Here is a 20,809-nt window from a genome sequence, read left to right as displayed (position 1 = left end):
TGGTGGCCATGCTTCTGTCTGCAGACCCAGCACCTGTTTCTTGTGCCTTTATGCATGCATGCTAAGTTGCTTCAGTTGTGTCCAACTCTTTACAACCCCATGGACTGTAGTCTGCCAGGCTCCTCTGTCCATGGGATTCTCCAGGCAAGAATACTGGAGTGGGTTACCATGTCCTCCTCCAGGGGATCTTCCCCACCCAGGGATGGAACCCAAGTCTCTTACATCTCCCGCATTGTAAGGCGGTTCTTTACCACTAGCGCCACCTGGGAAGCCTATTTTGCCTTTATAAAAAGTGCTGATTTCAAAACTCAGCTTCTTTGCACTAAAAAAGAAAAGTTATTTAAAAGATGACAAGATAGATGTGCCATTTAGAAACGTTATCAGATAGTTTACAAATGTGCAGAATGGAAAGCAAGTCCCCTCCCTCCTCTGCTCCCTTGCAGTAATCTCTGTGACGAGCATGGCCAGGCGTGGCTGGATGTCCTCTGTGCATTTATGTACGTGTCACGGTCATGTCCACTGATGTCACTTAATGACTGACATGGGGTCTTGTGCACCTCATGAGTCCAGTGGTGGGGTCACCACCCCAAGCTGGAGGGATGGGCCTCACCCGGCCGCTCGTTCCCATGGCCTCCTGGGCTGTGTGTAGGCAGGTGTTGGGACACAGTCTCTGGGGGAACAGAGACCCTCACACAGGTGGGGAGCCTTGGGGTAGGAGCAGCATGATGAGTCCAGGACACGTGGATGGGGGCCCCACCCCTGCGTAGGTGACTCTACCCTGAGCATCTGCCCCTCACCTGTCAAGGGAGACAGTGAGTGCCAAGGCTCCCAGGGAGCGGTGGGCTGGTGGCCAGAGTAGAACTCACCCTGTGGCCTCCTGCTGGACTTGTCCATCCCCTTATGGGTGGCAGAGCTGAGGGGCTGAGTCCCCAGGCTGGCTTCCCACTGGCTCCTGACCTCCCAGCCCCAGGGCAGGTGTCCCTGCAGGTTGCCTTGCCCTGTGGGGGATTGGGTGGGGACTGTGCAAGTTAGCTGGAGGTATCAGTGTGCTCCCTCCATAGCACCTCCCGACCAGAGCAGCCTGCTCCCTCCGCAGGTGAGGGGCCAGGGGCTCTGAAAACACCATCTCTGATGACCAAGAAGCTTGGGGTCAGGATGTCCAGCTGACCACGGTTACCAGTCTCAGGTCACCTTTTGAACCCAGAACTGTGTGATTGTGGGAAGTCACCCCACAGCGATGGCCCCTTAGCTGAAGCTCTGGGGTCCAGGTCTCCTCCAGAGCTAGTGACGGTGGCAGAACAGCCACCAGGGCGTCCACTGTTTCCTTCTCCAAATGATTCCTGAGTGTGGCTACAGGCTGGGCTCCAGCCAGACAGGAAGACGTTAAGGCGGATGATCAGGCACTTCTCGCCTTGTGGGCCAGCAGTCCAGGGATTAACCCAGGGGAGCTTGCTAGAGGTGGTGGCACCTAGGCTGGACTTGGAAATCCTAGGGTTTCCTCAGTTGAGTTCCTTCTTTGTGGAGCCTCTGATTCATTATCTGAAAGATGAAGGGTTCTTCCGAGTCAGTGATTCTTTGACTTGAGCGGCAAAGAAGACCCAACCCAAATTTCTGACCCAGTGGGGTCTGGGAATGTTCATTTTAACATGGGTTGCGGGGAATGTTCTGTGAATCTGAACCCGTGGAGCAAGGGCAGCACGGAGCCTGGGGGGCAGACATTGCAGTCCTGGCCTTGGCCCCGGGGACTTCCCTTGAGCACTTGCCCTCATCTCAAAGGATGTTCTGAGAATTCTAAGGTGACCTCCAGGTGTTTGGCAGGGAAGCCAGTATCGTTTGACCTGGGGTCCCTTTCACCCTGGCATGAGGCTCAGCCTATGTCTTGTGGGGCGGGAGCGAGCTCTGCTGGTAAAGCCCTTGGAGGGACCCCTTGTGGCAGCAAAGTAATTGTGGCTGCTGTTTGCTCTGCACGGTGGGGAAACTGAGGCCGGAAGGGCTCCAGGGCTGGCCCTGGTCCCAGTGAGAGAGCAGACCAGGTCCAGTTGAAGGCGTCATCCCTGGCAGGTTGGCCCTGGGGGCTCTTTCTGCTTCCCAGGGCTTGGAGAGGTCAGTGTGGCCACCTGGGGAGCTGGGCGTGGGGTGGTAGCCCCTGCCTGTTGGTGACCCGAGAGGGTGAGACCTGGCTACGGTCCCCGCAGAGGCGGGAAGGGCCAGCTCCTCCACCCCTGCTTTAGTCTCCCTGTCCTGCCTGGGGGGACTAGCCCAGCAGGTGGGGTAGGCCCCCCACTCCCCGTCCAGGGAGTAGGAGGGGAAGTGCACCCATGGGAGCTGGCTCCCGAGCCTCGGGCTGGCAGGTGTGTACCTGCTGACACTGCAGAATCAGCTGCCTGGACAAAGAGGACACGGAGGCACAGAGGGCTGCCGACTGTCCCAGGCTGCAGGAGAGCCTCCAGCAGAGCCTGGCTGCCGTGCGAGGGGGGACCCTCAACCCATCACACTGAACTCCAGACTGCTGCCCAACACCCGCGTCTAACAGGCATTTGAGATCCAGCGAGTCTAAAGCAAGTTCCAGGTCTTTCCCCAGACCCTACCCTCAGAGCCCTCCCCCATGCCGGTCAGTGGCTCAGGTCAAATACCATCCATCCCAGTGTCCAGAGCTGACCCTTCCCCACTCCTCTGTCACCTGATCTGAGCCATCTCTTCCAGGGTTTTGTTATGGCAAAGCCCAGACCAGTTGGTTTTCAGATCTCTCCCTTGCTGGTCTCCACACGGCGGCCACAGTGACCGCCCCCCCCCCCGAGTCACGTCACTCCTGTGCCCGGAGCGCCCACGCCTCCTGGGTCACTCACTGGCTGCACCCTGGGCAGCCAGTGTGTATGGTCAGGCTGGTCACTCCCCAGACTACTCTCTGCTGATCCCCTCCCCAACCCTGGCCTCAGGACCTTGGCACCAGCTGTGCCTTGTACCTGGAACATCCCTCTTTTATGCTGGAAGCCACACAGCTCACGCTGTCTGCCTTAGGGCCGCCTCCCTGCAGCTGCTGTGGCCACCCCTACACACTTGGTGTTCCCCTGGTGCTGTTTTTACTTCTTCCCCATGGTTTGTCTTTTCTGCTGGGACAGAACCCCAGGAGGTAGAGCGCTCTGTGTCCAGGTTGCTGGAATGAGGCCTGGTATGCACAGAGCAGATGCTGAGGAAATGTTTATCAGACACCTTGATCGGTGGCTTCAGGGCCACTGAGGAGCCTGTCCTCTGCCTGTGCTGACATCTGATGACCCCCTTCCGGCCCTGCTGGGGCTCAGGCCCTCCTGGTGGCCGGCCGGGGAGGAGGGCTAGGCGGAGGAGCCTTTGATGTCTGACCGCCCCATTCCTTCCTCCCAGGAAACTATGCCCCAGACGTCCGTGGTCTTCTCCAGCATCCTCGGGCCCAGCTGTAGTGGACAGGGACAGCCCGGCATGGGGGAGCGAGGCGGTGGGGCCGGTGGCTCTGGGGACCTCATCTTCCAAGATGGACGTCTCATCTCAGGGTCCCTGGAGGCCCTGATGGAGCACCTGGTCCCCACAGTGGACTATTACCCTGACGTGAGTCCTGGTGACCGACAAGGACAGCCAGGGAGGGAGGCCGGGCTGGGGAGGGAGGCCGGGTCAGAGTGGACGGAGCAGTGGGGGAGGTGCAGGGTGGCCGGGAGCCCTGCCCTCTCCTCCCGTGCTCTCCCGCCCCTCCCATCTCTGCCCCTGCTGCCCCAGGCAAGTAGGAGGTGGCCCTGGGGGAGAAGAGGAGGCTAAGGGGCAGGCTGGTGCCTCGGGCTTCCGGGGAGGGTCCACCCAGCATGGGGCCTGTCTCCTAGCTGGGAAGTTGACTTAGTTCCTGAGCTGCCATGCTTCAGAATGACTTCCACTCCCGCCACCTACAGACCCTGTGGCACCTGCCTTTGCGGGCAGGGCGGCCCCAGTCCTCCCCATCACTCCAGATGACGTTGGCACGCTCTTGGAAGCGTGAGAAAGTGTCCCCTGTCATGTGTGGCTTCCCTTCTGCTGCCAATAGTGACGACTCATGGTGGAGTGGGCTTGCTCCTGGCTCCCTCTCCGGGCGCCCCACCGTCCTGGAGGCCGCGTCACACACGAGGCTGCGAGGGAGGGTGGGGAGCAGCCACCCCCTCCGCCCTCTAGCTGGGCTTCCCGGGTTCCTGGCCCACCCTCACCTGTCAGGCTGCCTCCCTCCCTCCCGGAGTTCTATCCACTCCTCCGTCTGTCCGTCCATCTACCCCATCCATCCTCTCAGGGCCCGGCCGGGGCTCCTGTTGGGGGTTCAGGCATGGGAGCCGAGGTTCCGGGCGGCAGAGCTGGGAAGAGGGGACCCCAGGCCCTGAAGAAGCCTGGAGCAGGGCTGCAGCCCCCAGGGGCAGGGACCTCCAAGCCCAGTGCTGGTCTGTGCCAGTGGCCTTGTGTCCATGCCGGAGGAGGAGTCTCCCCTCTCAGCCCTTCCCAGAGGAGCCTCTTCAGCCAGCTCCTCCTGTGTTGTCCCCAAAACACTGTGCCCCAGGGCCCCAGCCTGAGCCCCAGGGGAGAGCAAATGGCGGGTGGTGGCAGAATGGGGTCCCTCTGGTGAGCACCTGGGCTCCCTGCCTTCTCCTCACTGCCCCTGCCCTGCAGACCCCTCGGAGGCACCAGCTCCTGTTCTGGGCTCTCCTCTGCCCTCAGCTAAGAGCTCCCAGATGTGGCCGCCGGGCTCCTTTCTTTACATTCAAAGCCTTCTGCTTCAAAGGGGTCCTTGAGGGTCTCACACTGACCAGCTGGGACCCCGGTGTCTTCGTGCTGCACAGCCTGGGGACAGGAAGTGGGCAGTTTGGAGGTGTCGGGAGTGGAGGTGGTGGGGGCAGGGGGAGGGTGGTGGTGGAGGATACCCTGCTACTCCAGGGAAACCCACCTCTCCCGGTGGCCTCTGAAAGCTGTGTGGGGGCCTTGGGGGCCTGAGCGTGGAGCCCGGTTCCAGGAGCTGCACACCCAGCCCACACGGCCTGGCTGGCATTAGGCTGGAGCAAGGGAGACCTGCTTCTTTGGGCCTAGAGTTGGGGCAGAGGCTCCCGGGCCCCCCAGCCTGCAGCAACCAGGTGGGAGTGGATTACTGTCTGATTGCTAGAGTCCCCGGGAGAGTCCCAAGCAGCCTCCCCACCCCCAAGGCTGCCTTGTCTGCAGGCAGGGGTCTGGCAGAGCCCACATCAGGCAAAAGCTTCTGAGAGCCCTGGGCCCTGGGCCCTGCCGTCTCTCAGACCACGAGCACCCCTCAGCCTGCACCACAGCCCAGTGACAAGGACACGTGGACGTGGGACTGGGGGGCCCGGGCGTGGCAGGCGAGGGTGAGGCCCACAGCTGACTGGCGACCAGGGGCTTGCAGCAGTTTCTGATGTGGGATCCTGGGGCCAAGGAGAGCCTGCCGTGCCTCACAGATAAGACCCCCACTGACCCCCCACCACCCAGGCCCTGCCCCACTGGCCACTGAACATCTGCCACTGAGCAAGCTTGGCGCCTGGCCCAGAGAGCACTGTGGCCTGGGCAGCAGGCCCACCCAGGCCTGGAGGGTCCCCCCGACATGCACGTTTGGGTTTAGTTCCCAGCGTGGGGTCGGGTAGTGGGTAGGGGAGCCTCCCAGCAGAATAAGAGCACTGGGAGCTGAGCTCGTCAGGGGAGGTGGCGGAGAGCTGCTGCCAAGTGGGGTTTTGTCTGTGCCGTGCCTGGTGGGCAGGGCTGGGGAGCAGTGAGGAGGGAGGAGGAAGGGCATTCAAGGTGGGCTGAGCTGTGCAGGTGATGCTGGGTCTGGGGGGCGGCTGGGTCAGGTGGAAGGGCCGGCCGCGCCACCCCTGGGGACCACACCAGGCCTGACTCCCTTGTCACTCTCTCCATCTCTGTCTTCAGAGGACGTACATCTTCACGTTTCTCCTGAGCTCCCGGGTCTTCATCCCCCCTCATGACTTGCTGGCCCGTGTGGGGCAGCTCTGCATGGAGCAGAGGCAACAGCTGGAGGCTGGGTCTGAGAAGGTAAAGTGAGCTCCTGACTGTGCCCATTTCGCTCGCGTTTGGGCAAGAAGCTGGCTCAGGACAGGGCCTGGCTGAGCTGGCCAGGGACCCTTCCTCTTGGGGCAGCTCTGTCTGTCTGGCCTCCTGGCATTGCTGGAGCTGGGTTCCCTGGGGGTCTGCAGGGGCACACGTGGAGCACACTCCCAGGGTGCTGGAGGGATTGCTGCTGGCGAGTGCCTGCACCCCTCCTGGTGGAGGACCACAGTGGACGGCTCTCCTGCTCCATGCCAGGACCCCAGCCCCCTCTAAGGAAGGTAGGGGGGCGGCACCCTCAGGCTGGAGTTTGCAGTGACTCAAATAGGGTTGTCTCACTGTCATGTCTTCTGATTGAGTCAGGCCTTGGGTGGTCAGGATGGTTAAGAAATCACAGTTTATCCCTGAGGCCCTGGGGCAGGGGCTGGGGTGTGGATTTCAGAAACCCAGGGTCTGGCACGGAAGCAAGGGTGGTAGGCAGGCTGGCAAAAAGCCGGCAGGGCCTGTTCCCAATGACCTGTCCCTCCACCTGGCTGGGCCTGCTGCCACTGGAGGTTTGCAGTGAAGGCCCATGAAGAGCTCTTCCGAGTCTGCCCTCGGGGGTCTGTCTTGGGGTTGCTGGGCTGAGAGGGGGATGGGCACTGCCTGCAGCCTGGGGACCAGGAAGGGCTCCTGAGGGTGTGGGAGGAAAACAGCCAGAACAGGATGAGTGGGAGATGGAATCTGAGGTTGAGGGTCAGCGAGGGGTCCCGTCGAGGCCTGAGAGGAGCCTGGGGTGAGCCCGCCAGCCTTGTCTGGGGTGACGTGCAGGGCAGGGCCTCTGAGGAGGGAATGCAGGCCTCTTGTTCCTGCTGAGTGTGGGTGCAGTGGGCACCTGGGGGTTGTCAGCAGGGCCTCCTGAGGTGCCGTGACTCAGTGCTGTGAGTGGCTGGGGGAGGAGGCTCTGAAGGGCATGGGAGCCATCACCAGGGCATGGGCAGGGGGCAAGGGTGGAATCAGTGGGCTAAATAAGGCAGGTGTGGGTGGATGGGGCAGGCAGGTGTAGGGGTGGGCAGTGGGATCATGAGGGGGCCGTGCCCCGAGGGCAGTCGAGGCCAGGATGGTCCAGGTAGGCAGAGGGAGCCGGTCAGGGGCAGGCAGGAGCCAAGGTGGGCCCAGGAAGCGTTTGGTGAACCTGAGCGGGGCTGGGCACCAAGCATCCTGTACCCCCTTGAGCTGTGTATGCATGTGGACCTGGGGAGAGGACGCCTGGGGTGTCTGCAGTCCTTCCTGGCACTTGCCAACCTGCTTTTCACGGAGAGAAGGCAGTTTCTTGCTTAACATTCATGATTTTGCTTGGTTTTCATCATTTTTTTTAAATTATTTTTTATTTTTGGCTGTGCTGGATTTTCATTGCTGTGAGGGTTTTTTTCCTAGTTACGGCGAGTGGGGGCTACTCTGTATGTAGCGTGCAGGCTTCTCATTGTGGTGGCTTCTCCTGTTATGGAGCATGGGCTCTAGGGTGTGTGGGCTCAATAGTTGTGGCTTCCAGGCCCTGGAGAACAGGCCCAGTAGTTGTGGTGCACGGGCTTAGCTGCTCCGTGGCATGTGGGATCTTCCTGGATCAGGGATCGAACCTGTGTCTTCTCCACTAGTAGGTCAATTGTTTACCACTGAGCCATCAGGGAGGCCCTTCATCATGTTTTTTATGGGTTAACTTTTAATTACAGCAAATGAAACTAGTTTTCTATGTCATGGTGGTCTTTTGAAAATGAATGTAAGAGAGCTGGCATCAGGGGAATGGAAAGTGAAGCAGGAAAAGACAGTACCACAGGTGGACGAAGGCAGCAGGGGTCTGTCCCTACCTGGTAGCGCTCAGGCCAGTGTCAGGGCAGGGGACGCAGGTCCTGTGGGGATGAGTGAGAGGAGCCATAGACCTCACTATACCTGCCCTGACCCAGGCCAAGCTGAAGTCCTTCTCAGCCAAGATCGTGCAGCTGCTTAAGGAGTGGACGGAGGCCTTCCCCTTTGACTTCCAGGACGAGAAGGCCATGGCTGAGTTGAAGGCCATCACCCATCGGGTCACCCAGTGTGATGAGGTGAGGTCCCTCTCAGACCCTGGCAGGGTGCCTTGTCTGGGGGAGCTCTCCACATGGTCTCCTTGGCAGTCATTCTCCTGAAGAGGGTGCTGGGCAGCCCCATTTGCCTCTCACCCCCATGAAGGCAGCTCAGCTGGCCGGCAACACATAGACCTGCCCTCAGCATCCTTTGCACATGGAGTACCCTGTGGCTAGAGTGGGAATGGTCCCAGGCCCCCTCCTCCTGCCCTGTGGGTGGGTGCCTAGTGAGAGGTATGTCCCCGTAGGTGAGCTGGGTACCTCCAGCAGGTCCCTCCATCCCACAGCAGCGCCTTCTCCGCCCCCACCCTTCAGGAGAACAGCACTGTGAAGAAGGCTATCTCCCAGATGACGCAGAGCCTGCTGCTGTCCCTGGCTGCCCGGAGCCAGCTTCAGGAGCTGCGGGAGAAGCTCCGCTCACCAGCTATGGACAAAGGGCCAGTCCTCAAGGCCAAGCCTCCAGCTGCTCAGAAGGACATCCTGGGCGTGTGCTGCGACCCCCTGGTGCTGGCCCAGCAGCTGACACATATCGAGCTGGTTAGTGTGGTGGACAACCTTCCAGGGTGGGGCTGGGGGGCATTCAGATGCTCATCTTCTCACCACCGCCCACAGGGTGCGGCAGGGTCTCCCCTGCTGGTCAGACTGGGGTGTCGGGGGAAGCCTGCATGGCCAGCTTTGACCACTGCCTCTGGCAGGCGTGTGTACACTTGAGCAGCAGGTTCCCCGGATCTTGGCAGCCCTGTGCTCATGGCCGGGGCTTCCAGGGGCAGAGTTCCTCCCACTGGCTCTGGTCCCCTAGTCCTGCCTGCGTCCTGGGCTGGGCAGGTACCCTGCATGTAGCAGCTGTGGCCCTGAGTCATACACACAGTCCTGCCCCCTTGTTCCCAGGGGGGCCTTCCAGACCCCTGGAGTACTCCTGGGGGGGGGGGGGGCCTGTCCACTGGGCGCTCTGATCCAGGAAGGGCCATGGCTGTGGTGCCCGCCCCTGCAGGGAGGTCCTGACTGCTGCTCTGGTCACACTCTGTGCCCTGAGGGTGGGGCTGGCCTGAGGAAGGCAGATGGTCACCCCTCCTGTGCCGTCTCCCCGTTACTCCCAGGAGAGAGTCAGCAGCATCCACCCCGAGGACCTGATGCAGATCGTCAGCCACATGGACTCCCGGGACAAACACAGGGTGAGGGCTGCGGGTGCGCTGGAGGGGGGCTCACAACTGATGCATGTGGGTCTGGTCTCCAGCGCCTGCTCCAGGGGTGGTGGATGGCCATGCAGGGTGATGTATGCTGGTGGGGCGGGGGGGGGGGGGGGGGGGGCAGTGTTCCCAGAGGCCTCCAAGCTGATCCCTGCAGGGCTTGGGGGGATCCCCTGGGGGCCCATCCAGCAGCCCCACTCCCCTCCCCACCCTGCTTTCACAGTCTCCTCTCCTGGCTTCTTGGTTCTGGGGGTGGGGGTAGAGCAGCACCCACTGGCAGGGTCCTCGGGCTCCCTCTGACCTGCCATGTCCCCACAGTGCCGAGGGGACATGACCAAGACCTATAGCCTGGAGGCCTATGACAACTGGTTCAACTGCCTCAGCATGCTGGTGGCCACCGAGGTGTGCCGGGTGAGTGCTGCACGGCGGCCTTGGTGGGGCACAGTCTCCTCCTGACCCCACGGTATCCCCTTCCCCGCAGAGGATGAAACTTTGTAAGTGGAGACAGCAAACTTTTATTGCCAGGGCCTTGGAAGTACCATGCCCACCCCACCCCCCAAGTGATGACTTACATTACAACAGTGACCCACTGTGGAAGCACCTGTGGTGCCCAGCATGGTCCCCTCTGCCTGCCCTCCCACCACTTGGCTCAGCATCAAACCACTGCAGCCTCATCTCCTGCCTCTGCAGCCTGGGCAGCTCCCCTCACCCTGGTCCCACAGCTCTGTGGGCACAGGCAGCTCCCCATCAGGCTGCCCTTCAGGGGCTGGTGCTGGAGGGGACGACCCCCGGTGGGGTCCAAGCTGAGTTGTCTGGCCGCCCTCCAGGTAGTGAAGAAGAAGCACCGGACCCGCATGCTGGAGTTCTTCATTGACGTGGCTCGAGAGTGCTTCAATATCGGCAACTTCAACTCCATGATGGCCATCATCTGTGAGTGTGTGGCCCCCGGGGTCCCCCTCCAGTGGTGCGGGGCCTGCCTCCCCTGCCCTCACCCTGCCTGTCACCCCCTGCAGCTGGCATGAACCTCAGTCCTGTGGCGAGGCTGAAGAAGACGTGGTCCAAGGTCAAGACGGCAAAGTTCGACGTCTTAGAGGTAGGCATCGGCCTCGGGAGGGGGCTGCCATCATGCTTCGGCCCCTGTGAAGACGCGGTGCCGGGAGTGTCAGCAGACCCGGCTGTGCTGCCCCAGGAGGCAGGCAGCCCACACTTCCTCGGCTTCAGGGCTTCAGTCAGAGCCAGCACTGCCTAGAGCAGAATTCTGGGGAGAGATTAGGGGTTCGGCAAAGCCAGGCCGATAGCCCCAGGCTGGGCAAGGCTGACCAGGCAGAGACTGGCCTGTTCCCTGAAGTCCTGGGTCGTCTGGGTGGCCCAGGGGCTGGCCAGTGAGTGTGCAGCCTTGACCAGATGTATTTGATCACAGAATCCAGTTTTATAGGCGTGTCTGTGCAGCTGGTCAGGTTTGGGGCTACTGGCCTCCACAGAAGGGCACAGGAAGATTTTGAAGGAGGTTAAGATGCGTACTTAGGAGGGAAAGAGGCAGTGTGAGTGCGCTGCTGAGACTTCTCTCCGGCTCTTCCTGTGATGCTCAGACCCTAACCCAAAGGCCTGGCCTGGTCCACAGCCCGGGGCCCTCTGCACTTCCCCCACTGGGCTCACTCCTGGAAGTGACAGGCTGCCCAGAGCTGGTTCCTGCAGAGGGTGTCCTGAGCAGGTCTGAGGGCGGTGGAGGTGCAGTGCCCACCACATCCTCCCGTCTGCCCACAGCACCACATGGACCCATCCAGCAATTTCTGCAATTACCGGACAGCCCTGCAGGGGGCCACGCAGAGGTCACAGACGGCCAACAGCAGCCGGGAGAAGATCGTCATCCCCGTGTTCAACCTTTTCGTCAAGGACATCTACTTCCTGCACAAAATCCACACCAACCACCTGCCCAACGGACACATTAACTTCAAGGTTAGCTCAGCCCCGTGCCCTGTGCCCACCCAGGGAGGGAGACCGGGCTGCACTCTTGAACAGGCAGAATCTGTCTCTGCCTGCCAGTGGCTGGGCAGTGGCCTCGACAGCTCCAGGGTGGGTCCTGGCTGCCAAGTGACCTCCAGGTGTGCGGTGGCCCTAGCTCTGGGTGGGTGATCTGATTACAGAGCTAGGAGACATGAGGCCCCCCAGGAGTGAGGTCAGGGTGTGTTCTGGTTGGCGGTGCTGTGCTGTGTGGGGGGCCCTTCTGGGGTCCGAGTTGGCTCTGAAGGGCTACTGTCCTGTCTCGCTGGGACCAAGGAGGTGAGCAGCAGACTGAAAGCAGAGCCTACGTCCCCTTCCCTAACCAAGGTTTTCAAGCTTAAGGTGACAAATCTTCTGACCCTTCAGAAATTTTGGGAGATCTCCAGGCAGATACATGAGTTCATGACATGGACACAGGTGGAGTGTCCCTTTGAGAAGGACAAGAAGATTCAGAGTTACCTGCTGACGGCTCCCATCTACAGCGAAGAAGGTGAGGGCCACCACCCCCAACCCCCTGCCCAGACACACACTGTAAAAGTCACTCTGACATGGGGTGCCCTCCCAGGTTATTCCCATGCTACGCTGGGGAAGCTCAGCTCTCAGGGGAGAGTGCATGAGGGTGGGCTGTGAGCAGATGGGAGATGAAGGACAAGAAGAGATTGGGCTCCTGAGAGCCAGGATGGGGCTGGACCGGTGCTGTGGAGCCAGAGAAGTCTCAGAGTCCCCAGGCAGCCGGGAGCCCCACACAGCAGACCCCTGGGGACCATCCCGGGCCAGACGTCACTGCCTGCTTGGTCTGGGAGTTCCTTCCTGGGCCTTGCTCCACCCTGGAAGGGAGGGTTTGAGAAGGGTATGTGTGTCGGGGGCAGACTGACCGTGTGTGGACATGGCTTCTGAGGGTCTTCTCGTCTCTCAGCTCTCTTCATCGCCTCCTTTGAAAGTGAAGGTCCAGAAAACCACATGGAAAAGGACAGCTGGAAGACCCTCAGGTAGGAGAACTCCAGGGGCAGTCTCGTGACCCCACGACCAACCCCCATGCCTGAGTTTTATAAGGAAGGGAAAGGATGAGGTGGGGGAGCATCCCTGAGGACTTGGGGTTTGAACTTCCCTGATCATCCCTCCATGGCCAGTTCCTGGCAGCCAGACCTCCCCTAGTTGCACAGGCCTGCCCTCTGCCTGGTCGGGGGAAGGGCCTGTGGCCACTTGACCATTTCCTCATTCCCTGCCCACCTTTAGGACCACTCTCCTTAACAGAGCCTGAAGGCATGGATGCGGCCTGCAGACGCTGGATGAAGCACACTTATGTACTGAGTTCTAATCTTGATTGATATGGGTTGAGATGAGGAGGCCTCACTGGTTGGGGTCCATTTTGTACATAACTTTTGTGAAGAAAAAAATAATTATTTCATGCATCAACCTTTGGCACTTAACAAAGTTCTTTTGTTTACTTTAAATAACAGGGCAGGGCCCTGCTTTGGGGAGGGGTGGGGAAAGAGTATCATGGGAGATGGTGTCCATGATAACATCTTATTCTAATGAAATGTAGATTTTTATTTTCTACTTTTGATTATTAACATCTTACAAAAAAGAAAAATTTAAAAAAACCCAACCAAAACCAACGTGAGCCCTGCCTCCTTTCCAGCCAGTGTCTCTGATGTCGGGGTTAGTGCCTTAGAGGGTACTGGAGGCCGGTCTCGCCCGCAGCCGGGCCGCTGGAGGTGCTGGGAAAGTGCTGCCCTCAGCGCCCAGGCCTGCGAGGGTCCAGCAAGAAGGGCTCGGGTGGCCGGGGTGGTGGGGGTGGGTGGATCTCATTTGCTTATTTCTAGAAGTGCACCTTGAACATGGGCTTTCCAAAGTTTACATTTTCATTTTCCTTTATCAGGGATTTATGGGGGTCAGTAGGGAGGGAAGGGGGATACCTGGCAGCGTATTTTCTGTTGGAATATGTCTGGCAAAACTCAACTACATTTTAGGAAAAGAGAAAATCTCAAATAACGTAAGGAGGGGGGATCATGGAATTGTCAGTTTTCCAGGCTATCACTTTGAGACACTTAGCCATAATGAAGTGAAAAAAAAGTAAAATTGAAGGATGGGGACACTGAAAGCCACCTTCAAGTCCAAGTACAAAGTAAAAAGAAGCAACTTACAAATCAGTACCTTCCTTCCTTCTGGGCGGGGAGCTCCCCTAGTGGAACTGAAACCCAAAGTTAGCCAGGCCCGTATCTGCTGGAGCCCATGCACATACAACCGCCCAACATTTGGAGTTGTTTTCCACACCAAGACTTGAGGTGTGCACTCCATTTTCTGTCTGACTTCCTGGCCGTGGGACCACGACAACCCTGCTCCCTCCAAGATCAGAAGTGGGCAGTCCACACTGTATCCCTCCCTCTTGGCAGGCTTTCATTCCACGCAAGCAGACCTGGAACTACTCACCCTCTCTCTCCCCCCATGGCTGGGGTTCGCCAGAGTCTCCAGCGGGGAGGCCTGGGTGAGGATGGATCTGTTAGCTGCCAATTCCCAGAACTCCTGGGACAGCCTGGAGATGTGAGGACGCCACCTCAGGGGGAGGTGGCTTTGTGATCTGCTGCTGATGTCGCCCTCAGCCCTGGGTGGAGCAAGGATATTCACACTGTATTGTCACAGTGTTTTTGCACTTTTCAGATGTTCTAGATAGTACATACTGTATACTGATAATACATATTGCTTTATGTATTTGAGATAAAGGTTTAAAACTTGAGAATCTATATTTGGAATACAATGTTAGAACGTTTTTTGTCCACGTGTTGAGCTTTCACATCAATGTGCACTTCCCTGGGTTATCAGTTCTCGTACTGACCTGCCACAGTGTCTACATTTGCTATTTTGTTTTTCCAATTTGATACATACCCTAACTCTGATGTTTTGGTATTTCGAGATGAACTGAGTATAAAGCTGTACCATAATGCAGGATGTCAGCTACTGGTGTGACTGGACGTACTTGCATCAATAAAAGAACATGTTGCTCCCATCGTTTGCCTGTTCTCTGTGCACGGCCGTGAGGATGTGGCTCTGATGCTGGCAGGAGGCATGGGGATGCCTGCCAGAGGGCAGGATGAGATGCCAGGGCCACCATGGCCTTTCAGAGATGGAACAGGAACTCTCACCTCCACATTCTGAGAAAGGGCTTTTCAAATAATGTAAAAACAAGAAAAAATTGTACAAGAGGCAGGTTCTATCCTGCTTTCCTCAAGGACAGATCCAGAAGGATATCACTAGCAACCTTGAATTATGTAAGTTCAGGGCCTAGCTTCAACGACTGTCAAGGTTCCTTTACTGCAGGGCTGATAGGAGCCTTTGGTGAACATGGGCTCTGTGGATCTCTCTGGGGGGCTGGGGATGTTGGGGTGCACTGATTGATGTGCTTCTCCATCGCGGTTTTTCTGTTTCAGTTGGTCACGTTCAGGAGTGCTAAAGGAGAAAGAATTGTTGAGGGGCACACAAGAGCTTGTGGAACTGAAGGAAAAGAAGTGAGATGCTGCCTTTGTCTGGACTGTCTCATGGCCAACCTGTCAGGTGCCCAGGCTGGACGAGGTCAGCTCCACAGACCTGACGCTGCTCCTCAGAGCCAGCTCAGAGCCAGCCCATTAAAGAGTGCTGCCTGCAGAAACCTTTCTGTGCTAGGGGGGATGCTGTGCCGAGGGGGGTAGAGCCAGCTCAGCCCATTAAAGAGCGCTACCCACAGAAACCTTTCTGTACTGAGGGGGATGCTGTGCTGCGTCATCACCCACCAGCATAGTGCTTACCAGGTGTGCCGAGGGACTGGCACCAAAATGTGGCCAGGGAAAGAGGAACAGAATGCTGACTTATTTACATGTAAATAGTTAATGGTCACCGCGTACTGGAGAGAGGCAAGGCCTGGGGGGTCTCGTCACCTGCTGCCCCTCCAAGTGCCTTGTGGAATGGACAGCATGCGATAGGGGCTCGGGTGTTTGTGGAGCAAATGAGGACCCATGTGAGGATTCCTAAGTGAGTTTTGGATCAATGAAAACACTTTTTAGGTCCTTCCACTCAATAGCATCCTTACTTTCTTGGCATAGTTAGTTTTGGAAGTTACTACATACCTTACCTGAAGAAGGAGCAGCACCTCACTTGTTCTGCATCTTGGAGCTTGAGCTGGGAGTGGGAGGCGAGCTGGCTTGGCGAGCCATGACACTGTCCCTTCACACATGGCATGGCGCCCTCCAGGCAGCGTTTCTCAAGGTGTTGGTTTCCACCCAGCAGGAGCAACAATGGGAGACTCAGGTATGGATCTTCAGCAACAATGTTAAGGGAACAATGCTGTCAAGAATAAAATAAAATATCCATCAACAGATGCATAAAGAAGTTGTGGTACATATATACAATGGAATATTACTCAGCCATACAAAGGAACAATATTGGGTCATTTGTACTTAGTTATGTGGATGAACCTAGAGTTTGTCATACAGAGTGAAGTAAGTCAGAGAGAGAAAAAGAAATATTGTATATTAACACATACGTATGGAATCTAGAAAAATGGTACTGATGGGCAAATTTGCAAGTCTGACATAGAGAACAGAGCTGTGGACACAGCAGGGAAAGCAGCGGGTGGGGCAACTTGAGAGAATAGCACTGATATATATACACTACCTTGTTGTTTAACAGGTAGCTAGCCGGAAGCTGCTGTATAGAACCAGGAGAGTGCTCAGTGCTCAGTGATGACCTAGAAGGGAGGGGTGGGGGTGGGTAGGAGGGAGGCTGCAGAAGGAGGGGATACGTGTATACATATAGCTGATTCATTTTGTTGTACAACAACGACACAACATTATAAAGCAATTATCCAATTAGGGCTTCCCTAGTGACTCAGTGGTAAAGAATCTGCCTGCCAATGCAGGAGATGCAGGTTCATAACCTGGTCTAGGAAAATCCCCTGGAGAAGGAATTGGCAACCCACTCCAGTATCCTTGCCTAGGAAATCCCATGGACAGAGGAACTTGCTCCCAAGAGTCGCAAAGAGTCGGACATGACTTAGCAGCTGACAACAAATCCTCCATTTAAAAATTTTTAAAAATGGGAGAAAAAAGAATATGAGAGTTAAGCACCTACCCATTTCTGACAGCATAAAAGACTTAAATGCTTCAGTTCAGTTCAGTCGCTCAGTTGTGTCTGACTCTTTGTGACCACATAGACTGCAGCACGCCAGGCCTCCCTGTCCATCACCAACGCCTGGAGTTTACTCAAACTTATGTCCATTGAGTTGGTGATGCCATCCAACGATCTCATCCTCTGTCGTCCCCTTCTCTTCCCACCTTCAATCTTTCCGAGCCTTAGGGTCTTTTCAAATGAGTTGGTTCTTCGCATCAGGTAGCCAAAGTATTGGGAGTTTCAGCTTCAGCATCAGTCCTTTCACAGAATATTCTGGACTGACTTCCTTTAGGATGGACTGGTTGGATCTCCTGGCTGTCCAAGCGACTCTCAAGAGTCTTCTCCAACACCACAGTTCAAAAGCATCAATTCTTCGGCACTCAGCTTTCTTTATAGTCTAACTCTCATATCAATACATGACTACTAGAAAAACCATAGCTTTGACTAGACAGACCTTTGTTGGCAAAGTAATGTCTCTCTGCTTTTTAATATGATGTCTAGATTGGTCATAACTTTTCTTCCAAGGAGCAAGCCTCTTTTAATTTCATGGCTGTAGTCACCATCTGCAGTGATTTTGGAGTCCAAGAAAAAAATCTGTCACTGTTTCCACTGTTTTCCCATCTATTTCCCATGAAGGGATGGGACCAGATGCCATGATCTTAGTTTTCTGAATGTTGAGTTTTAAGCCAGCTTTTTCACTCTCCTCTTACACCCTCCTCAAGAGGCTCTTTAGTTCTTCTTTGCTTTCTGCCATAGGGTGGTGTCATCTGCATATCTGAGGTTATTGATATTTCTCCCAGAAATCTTGATTCCAGCTTGTGCTTCATCCAGCCCAGCATTTGTCATGATGTACTCTGCATGTAAGTTAAAGAAGCAGGGTGACAATATACAGCCTTGATGTACTCCTTTGCTGATCTGGAACCAGTCTGTTGTTCCATGTCCAGTTCTAACTGTTACTTCTTGACCTGCATACAGATTTCTTAGGAGACATGTTAGGTGGTCTGGTATTCCCATCTCTTTAAGAATTTTCCACAGTTTGTTGTGATCCACACAGTCAAAGGCTTTGGCATAGTCAATAAAGCAGAAGTAGATGTTTTTCTGGAACTCTCTTGCTTTTTCGATGATGTTAGCAATTTGATCTCTGGTTCCTCTGCCTTTTCTAACTCCAGCTTGAACATCTAGAAGTTCATGGTTCACATACTGTTGAAGCCTGGCTTGGAGAATTTTGAGCATTACTTTGCTAGCGTGTGAGATGAGTGCTTAAGCGCTCACCTACTGAAATTGACTGATAAACCTATGCAAAACTTTAACATCCATGTAAAGGCAGAAACTCATAGCTTTAATTTTCAGTCCACAAGGGGGTCAGAGAAGAAAGTCCAGAGCCTGCTCAAGAAAGGTCAAATAGGAGATTTTAGATCATAAAGCTGCCATATCAAAGAGCCACCCCTCAGCATAACAGTGAACTTGAAAGAAAACATTCCTACTCCAATCCCACCAAGATGCTAAGGAAGACTGCCTGTTTTGAACCTCAGCACTCCATGGGAATAGGGAGAATTTACCCCTGATAATTGACAACCACATATCAGTGAGTTTCACAAAGTTTTACAGCACAAATCACACTGGTCAAAAAAACTTCAAGCTTAGAATTTAGTTTAACATGGCCCTGAACTGATATTGTCCCTAAGTTACCCAGTAGAAGCAAAAGTTCTGATCTACATTCTAGTTGGAAAAGTCTCTCCTTAGCTGTGTCTAATATACCATTAAATCCACCTACTAGATTTAAAAATTGTTCATTTCTAGATGCTCTATTTGGATAAATTCTGTATAAACTGCCTACTTATACAGATGCTCTATTTTTGTCCAAGTCCACTTGAACAAAATTCTGGATAAATAACTGGAATGTAACACAGAAAGGCAAAGGTTGGAAAATATGAAACAGACTTAACATATGTTATTAGAGTTACAGAAGGAAAAAGAATGAGGCAGAGACAATGAAAATTAAATATCTGAGAATCTTTCAGAACTGACAAAAGACAATCCAATTAACCCAAAGATTCTCAAGCAAGATCAGAAGAAAAAAAAAATCTGTATACAGACATATAGTGATTCAGAATAGAGATAAAGAAGAGATTTTAAAGACAGAGAGAAAAAAGGTTGATTACCTTTAATGGCATATCAACTGTTAAGCTGATAGTTTATTTCACAACAGAAATAACTGAAGGCAGAAGACAGAATCATAACATCAGTGTGCTGTGGAATTAAAGAAACCTCAGCTAGAGTTGGAACAGGCCAGAAGGGGGAGGTCTCATACCCAGCTACGCATCATCAATTACTCCAAATAGCAAGAAAGGCAGCAAACATCTCCATCACAGGAAGGTGTTGCCTGCTTTATCACCAACCAGGAAGAGGGAAAACTTCTCTTTTTCTTCAGAGAGTACAGAAGCCCACCAACTGGAATGAACTCCCAGCTTCCTTCAATGAACATTTCGGTTAATACAGTTCCTCCCAATTCCCCATTTTACCATATAGAAGCAAGTTTCCTTTTCTTGTTCTCTGATTTGCCTATGACCCACTGTAGTTCACTTATTCTGAATTGCAATTCCTCTGGCTATTCCTGAGTAAACTCACTTTTCCTGGTCAAATAGCTGAATATATTATTAGAGTTGACAGTGCTAAAAAATTTCTCAACCTAGAATTCTAAAGCCTTCAAAAATATTTCTTCAATGAGATAAAGATATTTATAAACTAAAATAGAGTCTGGCATAATGCCTTTGCTAAAAGAAATTCTAAAGGATGAATCTTGACTCTACTACATGAAAATTATTTCCATATGAATCGCAGATCTAAATATGAAACACAATCAATAAAGCACTTAAAAGAAAACATAGACATTTAATCTTTACTTTGGAGTAGGCAAAGATTTTTAAAATTGCACACCAAAATCACTAGCCATAAAAGAAAGCTGATAAATTGGACTTTATTACTAACAACTTCTGCTTATTAACAGGTAATATTAAGAGAATGAAGACCAGTCCCCTGCCTGGCAGAAGATATTTGCAATATATAAATCTGACAAAAGACTCATATCCAGAATACAGAAGTAACTCTTATACATCAATTAAAAAAAAGCCCATGAAAGAAAAAAGGGCAAAAAAATGGAATAGGCATTTCACAAATAAGATATTCAAATGGCCAATATGCATCTGAAAAGATAATCAACATCATTTTCCTAATGATAAGCTAAAATCAAAATTAAATAACTGAAAAAAATTAAATAACTGTACACATTCAACACAAATTAAAGAGTCTGAATTAAAAATGTTGAAAATATTTGTGGGGAGGATATGAAGCAACGAGATCCTCTCCTATGTGGCTGGTAGGGGTTCAGTTATTTGGAAGGACTGAGAAAAATTTGACAACACTTGGTAAGACTATTTAAGAAAAAAGAAAAGCACAAATAAACAATATCAAGAAAAAGAGGTTATCATGATTGAGCCCATACATATTACACAGATAACAAGAGGAAATGGCAAACAGCTTTGTATGTTTCATCTAAAATTTCAAGTTTATAAGTATAAATTCCTAACAAACAGCCCCTTACCTAAAATAACTCAATCAAAACTGACTTTAGAAGAAACAGAAAATCTGAACAGTTCTACAGTCATTAAATAAATTGAGCTCGTGATCAGAGATTTTCCTATATAGAAAGGTTCAGGCCCAGATAGCTTTCAGGAAGTTTTGTCAAACATCCTAAGGAAGAAATAATTATAGTCATACAAAACTTTTCTAGAAACACAGTACAAAGGAACACCTGTAACTTAGTTTATAAGCAAGCAAAACCTTTATAGAAGAGCCCAAGAATGAGAAAGGAAGTACAATATATAGGCAATCTTAGTCATGAACACAGATGAAAAACACCCCAAAAAAGTTTTTACATATACAACACCCATATACACATATATACAGATATGCAACTAAATGCTTGTGTATGCATGCAAACTGAACCCAGCAATGTGTAAGCATCATATATCATGACAGATTGGTGTTTACCCCAGGAATGCAAGGGTACTTCAGAAAATTAATTCATGAATTCAACATATTTAAGATGGGAAAAATCATATAATCATTTCAAAAGATATAGTAAAAATATTTAACAAATGCTTTCAAGCATGAATAAAACTTGCCAAGTGGTAACAGAAGGTAACTTTTATTAACTTAAAAAAGGGTATGTATTTAAAAAAATACCATACTTACTGATGAAACTAAGAATGTCTCCCTTGAAATCAGAAATATGGGCAAGAAGTCCACTATTACCACTTCCAGTCAACACTGCAAAAC

At 53.3% G+C, this 20,809-nt stretch overlaps 2 protein-coding genes across 3 annotated transcripts in view; one reads left to right on the top strand and one right to left on the bottom strand.

Moving 5' to 3' along the window:
- The window catches only part of RASGEF1A (RasGEF domain family member 1A), a 42,875-nt gene extending 28,538 nt beyond the window's left edge, over positions 1-14,337 (top strand). Inside the window, exons 2-13 of one of the 2 annotated variants that reach the window (XM_061161549.1) lie at positions 3,379-3,579; positions 5,911-6,033; positions 7,986-8,123; positions 8,457-8,678; positions 9,239-9,313; positions 9,647-9,739; positions 10,156-10,258; positions 10,342-10,421; positions 11,093-11,284; positions 11,696-11,819; positions 12,246-12,318; positions 12,566-14,337. In XM_061161549.1, coding sequence (XP_061017532.1) covers positions 3,379-3,579; positions 5,911-6,033; positions 7,986-8,123; positions 8,457-8,678; positions 9,239-9,313; positions 9,647-9,739; positions 10,156-10,258; positions 10,342-10,421; positions 11,093-11,284; positions 11,696-11,819; positions 12,246-12,318; positions 12,566-12,590 — 1,449 coding nt within the window. In that variant the 3' untranslated portion in view covers positions 12,591-14,337. Of the gene's footprint in view, positions 1-3,378; positions 3,580-5,910; positions 6,034-7,985; positions 8,124-8,456; positions 8,679-9,238; positions 9,314-9,646; positions 9,740-10,155; positions 10,259-10,341; positions 10,422-11,092; positions 11,285-11,695; positions 12,051-12,245; positions 12,319-12,565 lie in introns of those variants that run through there. The other variant, XM_061161548.1, reaches the window with a different exon arrangement.
- The window catches only part of CSGALNACT2 (chondroitin sulfate N-acetylgalactosaminyltransferase 2), a 74,615-nt gene continuing 67,594 nt past the window's right edge, over positions 13,789-20,809 (bottom strand). Inside the window, exons 8-9 of the transcript XR_009696055.1 lie at positions 15,430-15,646; positions 13,789-13,934 (exon numbers count right to left, since the gene is read on the bottom strand). The gene's annotated coding sequence lies outside the window, so the exon portion shown is untranslated. The remainder of the gene's footprint in view (positions 13,935-15,429; positions 15,647-20,809) is intronic.

Source organism: Dama dama, chromosome 15 (assembly GCF_033118175.1).
Source record: "Dama dama isolate Ldn47 chromosome 15, ASM3311817v1, whole genome shotgun sequence".
NCBI classification, from domain to species: domain Eukaryota; kingdom Metazoa; phylum Chordata; class Mammalia; order Artiodactyla; family Cervidae; genus Dama; species Dama dama.
Note: the sequence above shows the minus strand (reverse complement) of the source record. Positions and strands in the feature narration are given on the sequence as shown.